This window comes from Seriola lalandi, unplaced genomic scaffold (assembly GCF_002814215.2).
Source record: "Seriola lalandi dorsalis isolate HSWRI2012SDOR001 ecotype SW California unplaced genomic scaffold, Sedor1 jcf7180002054606, whole genome shotgun sequence".
Lineage (NCBI taxonomy): Eukaryota > Metazoa > Chordata > Actinopteri > Carangiformes > Carangidae > Seriola > Seriola lalandi.
The window spans coordinates 1,933,299-1,952,637 of NW_019525159.1; the positions used below are offsets into that span (position 1 = coordinate 1,933,299).

Genomic DNA, 19,339 nt, shown 5'->3' on the forward strand with positions numbered 1-19,339 from the left:
GACATCATGGTATAATAAGGCCATAAAAGTGAAAAAAACACATCGTATAGGATAGCAAAAAACGTGAGAAAACGACATAGTATAGTATGGCAAAAAGAATTGATAAAATGAAAAAGTATAATAAAGCATAAAAACATCAAAAAACTTCATAATATAGTAAGATATGAAGACGTCATAGTATATTGAGGCCTTAAGAGTGAAAAAAACGACGTAGTATAATATGGCAAAAAACGTGAAAAAAACGATATAGTATAGTATGGCAAAAAAATTGAAAAAATGAAAAAGTATAATAAAGCATAAAACCATCTGAGAATGTTATAGTATGGTAAGGTATGAAGACATCATGGTATCATAAGGCCATAAAAGTGAAAAAAACACATAGTATAGGATAGCAAAAAACGTGAGAAAACGACATAGTATAGTATGGCAAAAAAATTGATAAAATAAAAAAGTATAATAAAGCATAAAAACATCAAAAAACTTCATAATATAGTAAGATATGAAGACGTCATAGTATATTGAGGCCTTAAAAGTGAAAAAAACGACGTAGTATAGTATGGCAAAAAAGTGATAAAACGACATAGTATAGTATGGCAAAAAAAATTGAAAAAATGAAAAAGTATAATAAAGCATTAAAACATTAAAAAACCTCATAATATAGTAAGATATGAAGACGTCATGGTAAATTAAGGGCTTAAAAGTGGAAAAAAATGATAGTATGGCAAAAAAGTGAAAGAACGACAGTATAGTATGGCAAAAAAATTGAAAAAATGAAAAAGTATAATAAAGTATAAAAACATTAAAAAACCTCATAATATAGTAAGATATGAAGACGTCATAGTATATTGATGCCTTAAGAGTGAAAAAAACGACGTAGTATAATATGGCAAAAAACGTGAAAAAATGACAAAGTATAATAAAGTATAAAAACATCAAAAAACCTCATAATATAGTAAGATATGAAGACGTCATAGTATATTAAGGCCATAAAAGTGAAAAATACGACATAGTATAATATAGCAAAAAAGTGAAAAAAACGACATAGTATAGTATGGCAAAAAAATTGAAAAAATGACAAAGTATAATAAAGCATAAAACCATCTGAGAATGTTATAGTATGGTAAGGTATGAAGACATCATGGTATAATAAGGCCTTAAAAGTGAAAAAAACCACATAGTATAGGATAGCAAAAAACTTGAAAAAACGACATAGTATAGTATGGCAAAAAAATTGAAAAAATGAAAAAGTATAATAAAGTATAAAAACATCAAAAAACCTCATAATATAGTAAGATATGAAGACGTCATAGTATATTGAGGCCTTAAGAGTGAAAAATAAGACATAGTATAGTATGGCAAAAAAGTGAAAAAACGACATAGTATAGTATGGCAAAAAAATTGAAAAAATGAAAAAGTATAATAAAGCATGTCAATGTCAAGGATTGAAGATGTCATGGTACAATAAGGCCCTAAAAGCGAAAAAAAAAACACATAGTATTGAAAGGCATAAAAACATCAAAAAACATCATAATATTTAAAGATGTGAAGACGTCATAGTAAGGCCTTAAAATTGAAAAAAAAACGACATAGTATAGTATGGCAAAAAAAAAAAAAACTACAAAATATAATAAAGCATAAAACCATCAGAAAATGTCATAGTATGGAAAGGTATAAAGATGCCATGGTATAATAAGGCCCCAAAAGAGAAAAAAAACGACATAGTATAGAAAGGCATTAAAACATCAAAAAACATTACAGTATACTAAGGCATAAAACTTCAAAGTATAGTAAGGCATAAACTGTCAAAAAACAACATAATATAATCACGCATACAAATGTCATAGTATGGCAAGGAATAAAACTTCAAAAAATGTCATTGTATAATAAGGCCTTAAAGTGTCAAAAAACGTCATAGTATATTCAGGCCTAAGAACGATATTGTAGACTAAGGCATATAATAAGCAAAAAATGTAATTGTAGAGTAAGGCATAAAAATGTAAAAAATGTCATAGTAAAGCAAGGCATAAAAACTCATAGCATAATAAGACATAAAATGTCATTGTATAGTAAGCCAGAAAAAACTCATAGTTTAGTAAGGCATAAAGAGTCATAATTTGGTAATTCTTAACAATCAAGTAGATACTACAAATGTATCAATTTCTAGTATCTATATTTCTCTGCAATCCATTCAAGCCAAAACAACTCAGTCTAGACCAAAAAGTGACTCAAACCTACCATTTCAACATAACACTTACTCTGCCATTGCACGTCGTAAAATAGCTGATTGAATAATTGTCACAGCGTGTGAGTTGATAGCCCATTTGATACTAAAGTATACGTGATACTCCCACACTTCCCTGTTTAATCCTGAGTGCTCATTTTGTGGTGCGTTTACGTCATATCAGAAGAAACCGAAGAACGGGATGTTGTTACCTCAACTGTTAACACATGTCGGAACACCCACATCCAAAACCAATTGTATTCATGACTTGAAAATCAATGAACTGGAGCACATGTTATATTTTTTTTTTACCAAAATTTGTGATTTTTGTGTTAACTTTTTGTGTTAATGCATCCACAGCTGATGATTTATATTACACTTTGTAAAACCTCCCTAAATGTCATAGTTCCTTTATATGCATTCGACCACTAATGTTACACATTCCATATTCCTCTACTATTGGTTGGCCCACTTTGGTCCAGACCAAAGGTTTTTGTACCTTTTTTTTTATCAGACTGTGTCCCAGTGATAAAGTGAAACCTAGGTAGGCCTAACAAGCTCGGGCCATTAACACCAACATGTAACAACATAGAGAACAATGTGCTGTTGACTTCAATGATCTGTCTTGTTAAATGGTCAAATTCAATCTTACATGGTTTTGATCAGCTGATGTGGTGCACATGCCTCATGTGTCCTGCCTGGACTGACACAGACCTCCCTGGAGAGAAGCCCGTGGGGTGCAAACCACTACAGTGAAGTTGCACAATATCACAGCAATATTTGGATCAGAATTAATTAGCATGATGGCAAAATGAGGCACAGATGAAAATGGCTGTAATCATCATATTTTTAAGTCAGCAAATGTAGATTGCAGTGCAATGCCTGTTATTTCCCAGGTTTTTGCCCAATTTACAACATGATCCAGCTTAAAAATATTTACATTGAGCTAGGAAGGGAGGAAATCATTCACTGAACTAACAGACAGCTATCCCCTATGAATTACTCTAATTTATATCATTAACTGAAGGTGGCTATGCCTCTCTGCATGTGAGCTGCTGGGAAGCATTTTCTTTTTCCATCTCCCTCAACAAACTATTCCTTTAAGCTGAGATCCAGTTTCTTTCCAGTCATGCAACATTAACTGCACTTTAAAAATCAGTAGCTTGATGTTCATTCTCACAAATTAGGCCATTAACGTCATTGGTGTGCCAGGAACAGCACTCACATTTCCATGCCAATGTATCAATGGAGGCTTAAAGAATGAGTTCCTCTTTTATAACCACCTCAGCCCATTTTTTAAAATTACTATTATTATTATTATTTTGAAAGGGCTTACTATGGATCTTTGGTGCCCAAATGACTTCCAGAAGAAACATACTCTTTATAGGCATACAAGAGTTGAAAATACAATATACAGCAGCTCCAAATGAACCTGGACAGACCAATAATGGAAAAAAAACAAAGTGACCACACTTGTGCAGCTTATGTTCACTTTAACCAGTGTTTTATTTCTACACAATAAATGACAGCAAAATGAACATGATACTCATCTGTATGACTCTTCCTTATGAAAATATAGTACACATCAGACATGTTTTGCCATGTACCAGAGCACCAAAAATATATATAATTGCAACTGTGAAAACAGAGAGAAACATCGACTGAAACATAAAAGTCCAATCTGTTGTATATGTGCCTGAAAAAGTGCATACTGTGTAAGAACCAAAGAGAGAGGAGGCCATCAGAGGGAGGGAGGGAGAGAGGGAGGGAGGGACTACTGAGTCTGATGGCTACCTTTACAGTGTTGGTGAAATTCTCAGCAAACACAAAGGCATAGGGATAAGACTCAACAATATACAGTATGGAGTGAGGACAAATGAAAGCTGTTGGTTGGTGCCAGTCAACGCAGATCAAATTTGAAAACTTCTCAATGCATAACAAAGATCAGTCAAGCTTGATTATGAGGATCAATTTCAACAGACTCCTAAGACCCAGAAATGACCATTATGATTTTATTCATCTTGACAACAAATAAATAATTTATGACTCAATGGATAAATTCATGGTTTAGACACCTGACAACAGTGCTTGTACTAAGCCTTTATGAACAAATAAATGCTGACAGCGAGTGGTGTGGTAAAGCATCACAGGTCTTTTTTTTTTCTTTTTTTCTGTCTTTGCAGGTGATACTTTGACACAATGCACAACATATTCACGGTTCATCTCTTTGTATAATAGTTATGATAAAAATGAATCCAAGAGAGCTACTCCCAAACAGTTAGTACATGGTTTGCAAATACAATCATCATATAATATTATTTACATCTTAAAATATATTTGTTGAGCAATCAGGTACGAAACATTGCAGTAATACCACTAGATATCCACATAATATGTAAATACACTTTTTTTTGTACTTCCCACTTAGAAAAAAGGACAATTCACCTTTTTTTTTTTATTTATTTAGGGATTAGGAAACAGACATAAGTGGACCATTCTATAACCAGAGGCCTGTGAGAGGTACTTCATGTGTTACAATACACAAAGAAAATGTCTTACAACAAGATGGCACATCAGTATTTTTCTCCACAATGATCTGAGCAAAAAACATTAGGGCTTCAGACACTCTTTATTATACTCCCCATCGCTTCGTAATGAGTTAGACACTACAAAGTTTCTGCCATTTTTAGAAGAGCAATACAAATACCAGGTGTGAAATTAGAAACAAAGGAGCGACTGTTGGTGGAAAATGTGGAGAGGTATCAAAGCCCGTCAAAAAAGACTGCTACACAAATCATATTATGTGATAAGCATAGGCTCTAGGTGAGAAGAACTGTGTTCCTTCAGCCTAACTTCAAAAGGTTCTGTAAGCTGGGCAAACATCCTCTCTCATTTTTACAGGGCCAGCTTGACCCTGGCCGCCCTAAGCAGGCATACCTGACAGTGACAGATGAGGCAGTGTGTCGAGGAGTGGGGAGGTGGAGGTAGGAGGGTGGTGATGGTGGTGGTGGGTGGGGGGGAGTCCCAGAGAGGGATGGCTGCCACCCCTAGAAGAAACTCTGACTCATTGGCCTCGGCTTGTTGCCAGTCAGCACCGGCCACCACTGGCCCAGGGGCAGCCTCTGTGAGTACACATTTTCACACCTGGACAAATACCTAGACTGGCCAGGAAAAGCAGCCCACCCATCCCTACCTCTCTCTTTGCCCCCCCTCTACCCCCCCTCTAAGAGCGCTCTATCTGGAGCACCATCGGCTGCCTTTTGACCTCCAGTCCTTCTTTCCCTTCATTTTTGATCCCTCTCTTTGCCACTTGCCCATTTTCTCCTGCCCTCAGCCGGCTGTGTACATATATTCCTTGTGCCTTACCCTGGCTCTGAAAATGTTGTTTGCTATATTATGGATTTATGTACTTGACCATTATATACTTGGTTCTCCTTTCACAACTCCTTGTAAGTATGGCTAATGTGTGCATTTAAAAAAAAGCAAATCAAGAAGAACAAAAAACAGAAAACAAAAACTTTACATTCTGGTTTTAAAGGGAAAAAAAGATACACTGCACTCAGTAACATTTTAAATGTGGCAAATCCTCATTGGATACAAGCAGTGTCCATCTACACTTAATGACCAATGAGATTTCATTCATGGTTGTGGGCTTGAAGTGTACTGTATGTCTGATCAACGCTTGACGCCAATGATCACAACCGAGTGTGATGACAGACAAAATGACAGTTTTGACTCACAACCAATAATGTTTTTGTTTATAAGAACAATGTAAAAAATAACTTACATGGACATTAAATATAACTTAAAAAAGTATAACACTCTCAATAAATAGTTCTACTATTTACACCATTGTTATGAGACGCAAAAATGTCACTAAAATACCAAAAATATAGAAGCAGCAAACATTACAGGCATGAGGTACAGCAAGGGATCCTGTGAAGACTACAGTAGAGAGGTGATGTCCTCATCCAATGCGCAATCTTATACTTTCTTCCATGAATATCTTGTTTAGCTATGGCTTATGGGTACCTTCTCCAATATTAAGAATATAATTTTTCAAGTTGACATGCAGTCACATTCTGTAGCCTTTCTGATAGTAATAACGATAAGATGTTTTGGTATCCAGGTGATACAAGTAATTGTTGAGGAGGATATTTATAAGTTAGTCAAAGTATGTGGAAGCAACAACAGGTTGTATTGACTCAGTTTATAGGATGAAGGGAATGATCCAATGACAGATTTCGGATTCATCCATTCAAATGGTTGGAATTGGCTTTCCAGTGACCTCAATGGCAGATGATGAACCACAGTACTGCATGTCATTGGCATAGTGTAGTGATTGCAGGTCAGTCTCTCCCCACTGGTAACAGTTCTATGTAAAGCAGCAGTATCTGGAGTACTAACATTACATATAATTTGATAATATCAACATAATACAAGTCTTTTTTTATTCTTTTTTTTTTTTTTTTTTTTTTTTTTTTTAAACCAGGGCTATATACCTTTCATATAAAGTGTTAAATGCAATCTTTGAAGATGATGTAACCTTTAGAACGTCCTTACAAAGTTTCATATTTCATAAAAGTTACAAATTCTTTTAAGAGTCCCTTTTTTAAATGGGAGTTTCTTCATTTAAGTTTTTCCTTCACCTTCAGCATCTCTAGGTTTCTCCAAAATTTACACCTTTAACCTAAGATAAACATCAGGGCAAAACAAAAGACAAACAACTTTGCAATCTAGCTAGACCTTAAATATGTGGACAATATACGGTATTTCTATAGATAATGCATTGGTGTGTACCCTATTTTGTAAGATCTGGCGCCTCTAAAGATGACGGAAGATGAATATATGGTTCATAGTGACATTGATAACATTGAATGCAAAGTCAAGAGGAGTATCTAGGGTCAGATACGACTAAAACACTAATGATAGGAAAGCTAATAGCAACACAGGGAGTCAAATGACCGAATATCATACAGTTTGTTTCAGATCACCATTCTGACAATAGCAGCTTCTAAACATTTTTGAAAGATATACTTTTTCTTCTTACATGGCAACTAAAAAGTGCAGTAACTGAGGTCAATAATACAAACACTGATTAAATATGACATTTTGTAAAAAAAAAAAAACTGAAAATGAAAACAGAAAAAAAACAAACTAAAAACATTTCTCAACACTCCTGTCCATCAAGAACATATATTTATATTTACACAATATTTTTTTTTCTTTGTATTTGGTGGAAAATAATACCTTTTCACTTTCTCCGCATGTCGTGGTATTGTCTTAGTTCTTCACTAACATTAGTTTGAAAAATGACATGAAATTGGTCTTACATCACCACTTGTACAGCATGTTGTATACACATTGTTTCCCTACTTATGAGAATGATCTGGAATGCTATAGCAGCCTAATATGAGTCAGAGGGACTGTGCCATTGACCCAAAATGAAATTAAAAGTTATAACCATGCTGACTGTAACCATGGTTATTGTTGCAGCCAAGTAGGAGCAGCAAAATTTGGACCAATATGCCAAGCAGCCTTCATTATCAAATGTGCATGAGAAAAATCTAGTGTGTATATGTGTGTGTGGAATGATGAGTAACAAAATACAAAGCTGTTGTAGCAGCCATATAATCTAATGATGTTAATTGGTGGGGACGGACACCCAAGTTCACAATACTGAAAAGTGCTGATCACAACCAAGTGCACTTTTTTACTGCAGAGACAAACATAATAGTAAAATGACTAAAACAGAGAATCTTAGGGACCTTTGATCATATTGTGACTACTAATGCTGTACTGACATATACATCCAAATGTCATTTTTATAGACAACATTGTTGCCTGCAGAGCTGGAGCTGAGAGTCCAATACTACTGGGAGGGGAGAGAATGAGAGAAAAGTGTATATGTATTCTCGTGGGTGTGTGTGTCACATGTGGTATCCTTCCACCTATACTCATTTTCACTAAGAGCCATGGCCTATGTCCAGCCCTTTTATTTCTGTACTTTTGTGTGACTGTGCTGTGCAGTACTGTGCAATCAAAAAAAAAATAAAAGAAGCCACAGACTCCTGAAAAGCATTGACTACATTCTGAAAAGGGCTGGGATCATTTTATTTTCAGTTTAAACGTTTTAAATCAGTGCTTGAGGTAACAGTGTTCTCATCAAGCACCATGAGGGAGGAGTTCAAACTGAAACTAAAATCACGCCAACCCAAAGTGAGGTGTTATCGATGACATTCTTTAAGTCGTGGTCAATGTGTGTAGTATTTTCTTGGGCAGCTGGGTTAAATGGGAATGACAAGTGAGGTTCTGGGTTTTTTTTTTTTTTTTTTAAAGTTCTTAGTGCATTTCATATGTGGTGTTGTCAACATGTATTAATGTGAGCTGAAAGTATAGTGTACTAACATGCAAGTGTGAATGAATGCTAGAAGGAGGTACTGTAAGCAGCAAGGCAGACAAAGCTGTCTAACCCTATCAGATATGATGTGACGATGGCGAGTAGCAGCAAACACAGTAGCAGAAGTCATGCTAAAAATGTTTCGATTATGCATTCAGGATTTTTTGTGTTTGTGTATTTCATTTTGGCTTTTGTGTTGAATCTGTGGCTTGAAACTTAATTAAGGCGAGACACGGCAGGCAAAAACTTTGTTTTTTCATACACTAGTCGATTTTGAGATTTTGGGCTATTCTGCTTCCATATCATGTCTCCTTTTAGACTAGTGGAAAGATAACTTCCAAAATACACATTTAAGTGTTTATTTTACAACACTTTGTCTATTTGTTTCTGTAGATTTCTCCTAAATTCAGTTAGCACTCTAACTCAACATGTAGTACCGCAATCATTGTCCACACCATGTCGTCACAGGTGTCGTTGTAAAGCTCTCTCTCTTTCCTGCAAAATGTAATGGGATCCAAACATGGTCATTTCCTGTGTATCCTGTGTAAATAGTGGTTTCCAATAAAAATTTATGGAATTTTACAATAAATATCTTTGAAGGCCGTTTTCTCAAAATGAATTTTTTCCTCATACTCTGAGCCAGAAATCTCCACTTCAGCAGCACTTACAAACACCAAACTTTCCAGTTTTACTCTTGTCTGTATTCTGTAGGTTTTTACAGAGGGGTTTGTACATATATCATTCATAGCCTGATTTATATAACATTTTATTACTAAAAGCATGGCCAAAATGAATTTGTTATGGCTGACAGTCATTTCTGATTCATGGAGAGATAAAACATCTATTCAAAACCACCTCTGTAAAAACACTTGACTCTATTATCTCAACAAAAGGAAACAAGAATTTTGAATCTAGCGTCATCCAATGTTTAGATTTCTGTTAGAAATTAGATAATGCGTCATTTGCATATTTAAACAGAAAATTTCACAAAACTTGCAACATAAGAAATAGTTGTCTTAATGTAAGGAAACAACTGGGAAAGTTTCATGGTGATCCGTGTTAATTAATTTTTTTTTACTCTATTCACCTGTAGTGTCTTGCCTTAAGAATATGGCTGTCTCATTCCCCACCAAGCTAGGAATAACCTCTATAGCCTCTGATGTGCCTATGAAGAAACACACTTTACTGAAAAAGGACATAGAGATACAGAATGTCTAACCAGTTAGAAACCAGAAATGATATAAGCCCAAACTTCTAGCCAAAAAGGTGTTGAACATGCCTTCAAAGTGTGTGAGGATTATTTTTTAACATTTGTTTTTGATTTCCTTCATATTTGCAAAAACACAGAGCCAACATCAACACAATCCCCAACTTGCACATTTTAAGGTACCTTAGGTTCAATCGTGTGATTGTAGAACAAGGTCACTAAAATAGACACTGAAGCCAGCACAAAACTGAACAAAAGGCATGCTACCTAGGCTTGGTTATGTTTTTGTTTATTTTTTTTTTGTTTGTTTGTTTGTTTTCTTATTCTTTCAAAAAAGTGTCTGTTTCATGTAATTTTTTTTCTCCTTGCTATGTTTTTTTTTTTTGTTTTGTTTTTTTATTGATGATATTGCAGGGTTACTTTCCTTTTTAGCTGAGAAATGAAGTTTTCTGTGGAGTCTCATGGGTCCCATCCTCTTTTTCTAGATCTTTCTGTGAGGTGGAGGTGGAGGCATTTCAGCTGGTTGGGGTTGCAGTATGGATGGAGAGGTATGCCTGTTAAGCAGCATGTGCAGGAAACTCGAGGCCGAGAGGAGGATGAAGGAGGGGTCTGCCTCGGCCACTCTGGCTGTGTTGTGTTGGAGCAAGGTTCCTGGGACGTTGAACAGAGGTCCCTGCTCAGGTTGGTCACCCCAGGGAATGGACGTGTTCATCCTTTCTGTTCTCTATAGCGTTGGGATCCCGACAGGAGCACTCATCCCGTATGTCGCAGGACATGGGGAATGGAATCACCTGGGCAGGAGAAACAAAGATACTTACAGTCATTAAGTGTAATTACCATTGACTCTACAACCCATGTAATCATTACATATGCATAGTGGGTGGTCGAAAGAGGTTGAAACTGACAGCAATACTTTTAAGTTAAAGACAAGATCCCAAGTTCCATAAACACCAAATACCTGCATGTCAGGCGTAATTGCATTTGTTCTATAAAATCTAGTTCTCCACCATAAACATCTACATACACATCTTGCTGTAGCAAGTAAATAACATACATTGAAATTGAAATGAACATACATTCCATTAGTGGGTTTGGCACAGAAGACCAATGATATATCACAAAATCAATAACCATGGGTCTCTGATATTCTGATGTCAAAGTTAAACACTGTAGGTGAAAATAGAACCGGAAGATCATTGGCCATTGCCCCCGGCGTTTGACGTCACTGGACAACGTTGGCAATGCGTCACCAGCACCAGCTGCTGCTGCCTTGTCTGCTTGCCTCTCGGGGGGCCTGCTTCAGCTGTTTGAGTACACAAAATGTGTCCCCCTTCTCCAGGCCAAACAAGGAACATATGTGGTCCAAGTCATGGAAGGCAGGCAGCAGACCGAGGGCATGTATGCATTTGTGTTCTGGTGGCTTATCAAATCAATCTGTGGGGGCCTGTGGCCAGTGTCACTTTTTCTTATTAGGGCTAAGTGGTATTGCCTCTTTTGCACAATGGATCTCAGTATACAATGTAAATGTAATGACAATACCAGCCACTTTACCCAACACAGATACGTAGTTGACAGCACGCCTCATGCCAAAGACAGCTATTAGTTCAAAGCTATTAATGAAAGCTGTCTGGCTGCTATGGGAGGGGCTGTTTCCAGGGGAGGGTCATGGAGCAATTATGTGAATATGGAGTAGCTGCTACTGTAATACCATCAAATAAATTGCGTCAAGAGCTAATACTATCTGGGAGGTTAGTCAAGTAATTACTGAATGCATTAGCAAAGAATGACTAAGAAATGAAAACTTCCCATCCACTAAAAGACACATTCATAACAGTAGTGTCCACTGCATTGCACACTGTCAGCTCCAAAGTTTTGGGACTTTGAGGCTCACTCACTTCCTGAGTGACTAATTACTAAAAAAAAAATAAATTCATCTTGTTTTGCTAGATATTAATGGAAACGTCATTGTGAGGGGTAATTGTTTTCAGTTTTTACACATTTTCACAAAAATACACGCATTTCTAAAAAAAAAAAGAGCAGATCTCTTAGAACTTTTCTTTTTAAAAAAAATATAAATTAATGTCCCCATGTTTCCCACTACAGGAAGATTCTGACCACAATTAAAGAAGTTTCTTAGCTCAGATGATCTTTCAGTAATAGAAATTGGCGAGAAAAATGGATAAAAAATAAGAGTATATGTTCATTTATGGGACATCAGATTTTATGCCTCAGTGCCAGTCTCACGTTTTTCTTTGGATAGCACTGTAAAGTAAATGCCTCTATGCAAAACACAGGAAACAGCACCAACAGTTTGTGAGAGTCAGGGATTTGTAGACAGCAGTCCTGTGGAATGACATGGGGGAGCATGCTAGTCACTGAGGAGCAGTGACGCAGGCTCCCCTTTGAAATAGCGTATTAAATAAGTTGTTTGTGTGTGTGAGTGTGTGTGTTGAGGGGGGGGTGGCGGGGGTGTTCCTAATGTGAGGGCCAGGTGGGCAGTGCCCAGACTCCTCTGAGAAAATGAGGCCTACATGTGACGACTTTACAAGCCTAGGTCCGGACACACTTCAGAAACAGCTGTCAACCGCGTGAGCAGTGTTTCCTCTGTGGCATTTTGAAGCCAAGAACATGGGGCTTCTCACTCTCACCTAACTCTTTCTCAGTTTAATTACACTATCTCTCAGTTTCACACTTTCACCTTGTCTACTTTAGAGTCTCTTCCTTACTTTACCTTGCTATATCCCTCCTCTCTCTCTCTCTCAGCACAATCCCCCACTACGCCTCCCACCTCCCTTCTACACCTCACTTCCCCTCCAAGGCCACTTCTGTTTATCTCTCTATCTAGAGAATGACGGTGGGTGGCAAATTTGACATGGTTTCCTTTGACCTTGACCTCCAGGGTGGCTGGGCCAGCTGCCACATCTGGCCCTGACTTGAGGTTCTCTCAGGGTGGCTGGGAAATGGGACTGGCTGGCCTTGTGAGCCTGGGGGCCCTCATGCTGCCCCATGTCCCAGGGCTAGAGGAGGGCTGGGGGAGGACACCCACTAACAGCAACATGAAAGCCCTTCTGAAGAACGCAGACCTTGTCAGAGCCCCATCCTTCCATCTCAGGAACAGGTCAAAATAACACAGAGTTCCTCTCTACATTTCTGTGTGTGCAGAGTGTGTCAGTCAGTGTGAAGGGAGGTGGTGTAAGGGGCACAGGCCTGGGGAAAAGGGAACTGGCTGATCTAGGGATGCATAACACACAGTTCATTAGCAAGTAGCTGAGGTTATTAGAGTTTATTACAACTAGCAACATTTCTGTCAGAAACTTCTTAGGCAACACGGTACAACTTTTAACTTAACCTTTCCCAGCTGTGTAGAAAAGCCCTGCATGTTATCCTTCCTTCCCCTCACTCTCAGATGCATTTTGCCCCCTTCACCCTCAGCCCCCACTCCCCACACACAGATACACATAGAAAAGTTGGGAATAAAGGAAGCTATGGAATACTGCTGCTTATTTAATGATTGGCCATAAGCATCACATTGCAGTGGTTTTATAAAACACAAAGTAAGATGGTAACAAACAATTTCTTGATTCCGTGACCAAGAAATACCCCTAGTGCCTGTGCAGACGCCTCAGCCCCCTCCTCCGCTTTAATTGCCCTGGCAGAGCATTGGGCAATGGGAAATAAAGTCAACTTAGCTTTAAAAAATAAAGAGCTGTTGATGGCATGCATTTTTGGCATCCAGTTATGTGAATATTTGATGCATCTAATAACAGAAACGAAATCGCAGAGAAGGAAATGACATTTTAAAAGGGAGCAAAGAGATTTGTCTATGTGAGTCACCAACTCAGACGGAGAGGTTAGTGGTCAGGGGTGGCTATCACGGACCATCAGCTAGGACACAAACATCAATCGTGGCACATAGCAAGTCACGTAGTGAGCTTACTTGTGCCAGACTGAGAGTTGTAAACAGGGGTGAAAGGCTGGGAGAGATCTCAGCACTTACCCTAGACCCCACCACCAACGCAGACAGAAAAACATACAGGCACATTTAGAAATAGTTGTTTTAGAGAGGCCAAGCCGTATAACTATATAATCGGTGCCCTCTGCGTACGGCTTCCAGCATCCAAGAAAGGAATTCCTTCCAAACTGGGGGGGGGGGGGTTGAGGGGACCTACAAAAAGGGTCTTGCGCAGGCAACCCTCAGAAAGGCATACTCTTGCCTCCTCTCCTCCCTGCTTCTCCAAATCCAGCCAACAGCTTGCAACTATTAAGGGGAGATCCTGTGGTGACCTTACGTGCAGCCAGTCCTTGCACCTTCAAAGCTCCTGGGGTGGAATAATACACAGCAAGTCATCCAGAACTCCTTAATACACAAATCTCTACCAAAATAAAAGACGAGAGCAGCATTTGCTGGAAAGGGGACTAAAACTAAATGAGCAACTGAGTTCCATGAGTCCCCCCCCCCCACTTATTCAGCTTTTATCAGGATGAAACTCAGAGCTCCGAGGAAAAAGAGAAGAGAGGAAGCACGAGGAATCTGGAAATATTTAGGAATTGATAACCTAATTCCTACAATAGCTTTTAAGCTTGTGTGGAAAGAGCAGAAAATGCTCACTTGTTGTATCTGGAAGAAATTGTATCACATTCCAAAAATTATGATTTTTTTCATTTTGATGCATTGAATCATTTCATATTTGAAAGGCATGGCATTTGATGTTGGGGAACGCAGTAATAAACAATCATGTGATTGCTGTAAAGAAGTCACTTAAGCATCTTCTGCTAAGGACGGGTGAGCAGATGTTTCCATCAGTGTTTTGTATCTCCTCCATCACTGGAGACATAATAGTGGTATGCACATTTGGTGTTGGGTCAGAGATAAAAACAAGTCAGGCAGAGGAGGATTTGTTTTTCAACTTTGGACTCTTTGGACAGGCTTAAAGGACCAAAAGAGATATGTATATGATTCTGGACAATGAGGGAGGATGAAGATCTGTTGTAAAATTTCATTTTGTCCCTTTTTTTTCCTTTTGCCTCATTACTAAAGATCAGAGGGAAACAGTGCATGTAAGAGTTTGGCAAAGGACCAAATAATAGGTGTGTGAGTTTGTGTGGAAAGGGTCATACCATTGTCTCAACACACTGGGGACACGAGCACTGACCAAGATTCCCACTGAGTCACCTGACTTCTGCATCAAAGCAACTGGTGGCTGGTGTGTCTGTTCATGTGCTGTATATGTTTGTGTTGTGCGTGTGAGTGACTGTGAACGGGAGAGAGAGAACATGGATGAGTGTGAGTGTGTGTGTTTCTCTCACAGATCATAAGGAAAGGAAGCAAATGTTTTATCTTTCAAACTGTGACATAATTCGGACTATAATCCGTTTAGATTATAAACTCTTTCTAAAAAATAATAAAGTATCTGCTTAAACAAAGGTTGAATTACTGATTTTAATTTGAAAGCCTCAGTTATAGTAACACAATTCCCTGGTTACTGCCGTTCCCCAGCAATAAAATCAGCAATAAAAAATATCTGAAAAGACCAAAAGCAACAATAACAGGGTTGTGAAGCTGTACTGAGAGATAGACTACCGTCTCTCATTACTTTACAGCTTGCAAACCCTATCTGTAGCACCAAGCCCAGAAGAGACTACTGAAAAAAGGTTGCAAATATACTATATAGTTTCACTTTTGTTGAAAGATGAAATCATTTCCTAAGACATAAAGACTTTAGTTTACAGCAAACATTACTTTATAGGAGTAAATACTAGAGTTGCAGGATGATTTTCAGATGTGGATTAATAGATATTTGCAGTGCAGGTCCATATTAACTGTGGGATTCCCATATAAGCATGAAATACACTAGAGTGACCATGTACATTGTAATGAAGCAACCATGTGGCTGATTGATGTGTTTTTGAAAGTTTTTGTAAAGGAATACAGTAAAGAGGAATAGCACTTTATAGCAGGATCAATTCATTGTTGGTTTTGTTTGTTCATGATATTTATTAACAATGAAAATACATAGAATATCACTAGAGTTTGCTATAGCTATTATTCAGCGACACTATACTATTTTGGTGCCTGTATTTTTACTTGATATCCACTGCAAAAAAAACGGCAAATCAGAAAATTACACAAACAATTTGTTCAAAAGAACAAATCTTTTGGGTGAACAAACCGAACTGAATCACGATCCCTTCATCTCTTAATTCAGTTGAGCTCTGAGTAAGTTGCAACCGAACGTGCAGGGATACACTTACTGAGTGGGATACACGCAAGTGAGTGAGTCTATCCCTTCAAACAAATAACTTTCATATGTGAGCCTCAAGTGTTGCTCAGTGATTATCGGGGCTAGAGCTCCGATCAATGATTTAGAGAAAACTACATTTCTAATGAACTGATTGCAGTGGGACACAAAAAAAAACAAAAAAAAAAAACTGCTTTACACATCACTACACGCAATACTTTGTTGGTCTTTGAAGGAGTCTGATCTCTGACACCAATATTTTATTAGGTCTTCAAGGGAGCAGCTTCTTAATCTATAATAGTCAATTAAATGCAATCCAATGAAACAGCTAATATAATCTATTATAAGCACTTTCGATAACTTTGCTTTTGATTTACTTAAGCAGACTTATTGCAGTAAGAATTTTTTCTCTGTGAAAGTTTTCTGTGTGTAAAACAGTTGCTATGAGCTGCAATAAATACAGATAGTTCCTAGCTGACATCAAATGAGATCCACCGTAACGCAGACAACAAAATCTGTGTTCAGGAACAATTAGACAAGTTGGGACAAAGTATTCACTTGTGGTCTGGACGAGAACATTGATTTCCCGCTAAAGAAGAAAAAACTGGCGTTCTTTGTCACCCAGCAAGTGTATTACTCAGCAGCTCGGAGGCGAAGGTCTGTCATAAATGAGTTACAGATTCCTTTTGTCATATATTGTGTCATTTTCCTTTGTTTTTGGAGGTTTTTATGCAGCTCTGTCCCTCGTTGCCTGCCACGCATGTGTTCAGTTTGGTGGAAAATCAGAATCAGGTGCAAAGTATCCTGTTTCTGTTTTGACGGAGTTGATCAAATAGGGATAACTATGAAGGCTTTGCCCGAGAGGAATAAACAACTAAATCTAAATGCCTAACTAAACGCAAGTACCAAAACGATAACAAATACAGAGCAAATTTTAAAGTGGACAAAAAAATATCAAAGCAATGCAATAAAACCCCCAGATAAAGTTGTCAGGCTAATAATTTAAACCTGACATTCAGGTTAATTTGAGTTTCATGCAAACAAGGTTTATATTAGCCGATGCACCAAGCAACATGTGTGTGCAAGTAAGCAGCATCAATTAGGCAATGGGTTAACAAGTCAAAAGGGATTATATCAAACATCTGGCTTTCCTCTGTGCCCTTATCAACGTCACATATCAGCTCCATTCCTTAGTGTTTCCTTTTTGTTGTTCACCCACAGTAACCTTCCTCGCCCCTTTGCTCCTGGCAGCCGATAAATCAGATTATGATTGGTTATTTCAGAGTAATTTTTCGTATCTTTCTGAACAGTTTCCAAGGGACCCACAAGTGGAAAACACCAGCCAGACTGTTTCCTTTGAATAATGCCAAGGTAAAATGCCTTCAAGTAGAAATTGGACAAGCAGCCTGGAGTTCTTGAGCCCAGGTGATCCACTTACTGTATCATAGCGTAGCAGCCCGCCGAAAAGAGCAAGGTTTCAGTAATCGGAATGGACCTTCTCCTCACCTAATCCATCTTTGCTGGTGTGACAGAAGTTAGTACCAAGTATTTACTTAATTTCCTCCATTTGCCTGCAGTTATTATTTCAGCCAACTGGTAACACCTGTTTTGCAGACACTACTATTGACCATAGGCATGTAGCATCCTTGGCTTGGAAATACTACAGCAGTAAACCTGAGCCAGATTCCTCATCAAGGCGTAAAGTCCAACTGCAATTACATTTAGTCATCCCCCTTTTTTGCAGTCGAATACAGGCAGTGCTATTTTAAAGGCATTATCAACATTTTTCTGTCATTTTAAGGAAGAAAAAAAAGTTATTTGGGGATTTATCAGAAATACTTTTTTCCTCTCAGCGACTGGCGAGGGGGTTATGTCGATGTTTGACTGACAGCAGCTGGCGGGCTGAACCCCAGCAGAATAAATAAACTTTCACTGTAGTTTATAATCCGTGAGCAGACATTGTTTTATAAGCAGTAGTATTGAAGAGTGAGGACCACACCAGGCTCTAAGCGGACCCAAGTGATATTTGCAGATATATTTATATGCTGTTAATGTGCAGCAGCTGAGTAGCTAATTAGCTGAGAAGTTACAGTAAGTCAGCAGAGCACTTTCCCGCATTTGAAATGTTTGCTTGATTGGTTGCTTGTTCGACGAGCTAAGGTGCAGGACGAGGCACGTGTTCATGTTTGTGAGCTCGGTAAGATGGAGCAGGAGAGCTAATGTGGGTTAACTCCAAGTCTGTGTTTTGTAGCAGGCTGCCGTCTGGCTGTCAATGATAAAGCTTGGACATTACTAGTCTATGCAAAGGTAAATGCAAAAGTTAGGGGATTCCAACTTGAAACCAAAACGGAGAAAAAAAAAATGTTCTCTCCTTTTGTTTTATGTTTTTCTTTTATCCAAGGTGAGCGTAGGACGTTTGATTTAGAGAGCTATGTTTGCAAAAACATGCGATGTAATGTCAGTTGGATTTAAAGGCTAAATTCAGACTAAGCACATAAATTGTTCCTTTGGATTAGTCTTAACTGTTTTCAGGAAGTAGACCTTAAAGTCAAAACCATCAAAGGCATTTCATTTTTAAAACCAGAGATTACTTACTTGACATCCAAACAGACGATGTTCAGACCATACCTCCCTTTGATGAACAACATAACAATTCTTAACTCTAACAAGACCCATTGCCTGCCTTCCTCTCGCCCAGCTCGACCTCTTGTTGCTGCAGTAATTCAATGGAGTCTATCCTCCCATTGGGGTCTGTCAGTAAAAGTGAGTTATGCAAGTTCTGGCTGAGCCCCTGCACTGGATTGGGGCCAGAAGATGTAGAGATGAGATAGCGTCAATCAACAGCAGCGAAACCACTTCAGGAGTGAGGTCACTTCCCAGCAGGCTGCTCACCGACTTTCCTGCTGCTATTGAGCGGAGGATATGATACCTTCCATCTGATAGTAAAGTTATGAATAAAGGACAAAAACAAATCACGGGCCGATGGACCTCTTTCTAGTCTGAGTCTGGTTTATGTATGTTCATTAAAAAAAAAAAAAAAAAAAAAAAAAAAAAAAAAAAAAAGTAGCATAGTGCAATCAAATGAAGCATGAAGAGTATTGTTTGGCCTCACTAAAGTTGCCAGACATTTGGTAATTAGTGATAACTGCGAAAAGTCTCAGTGATCTAAATCCTGTGCAAATTTGCCTTTTCCGTTATCTCGTTGCATCGTAGATTATCCGACACATTGTAGACGCTGATCGACCGAGTGAGCGACATGCAGTATTACAAAA

General features: G+C 38.1%; 1 protein-coding gene across 1 annotated transcript in view; it reads right to left on the reverse strand.

Moving 5' to 3' along the window:
* Window positions 1–5,227: 5,227 nt before the first annotated feature.
* pappaa (pregnancy-associated plasma protein A, pappalysin 1a) overlaps window positions 5,228–19,339 on the reverse strand; it is an 87,611-nt gene continuing 73,499 nt past the window's right edge. The window contains exon 22 of the mRNA XM_087177493.1: window positions 5,228–10,619. Within this exon, the coding sequence (XP_087033619.1) occupies window positions 10,515–10,619 (105 nt within the window). The 3' untranslated portion in view covers window positions 5,228–10,514. The remainder of the gene's footprint in view (window positions 10,620–19,339) is intronic.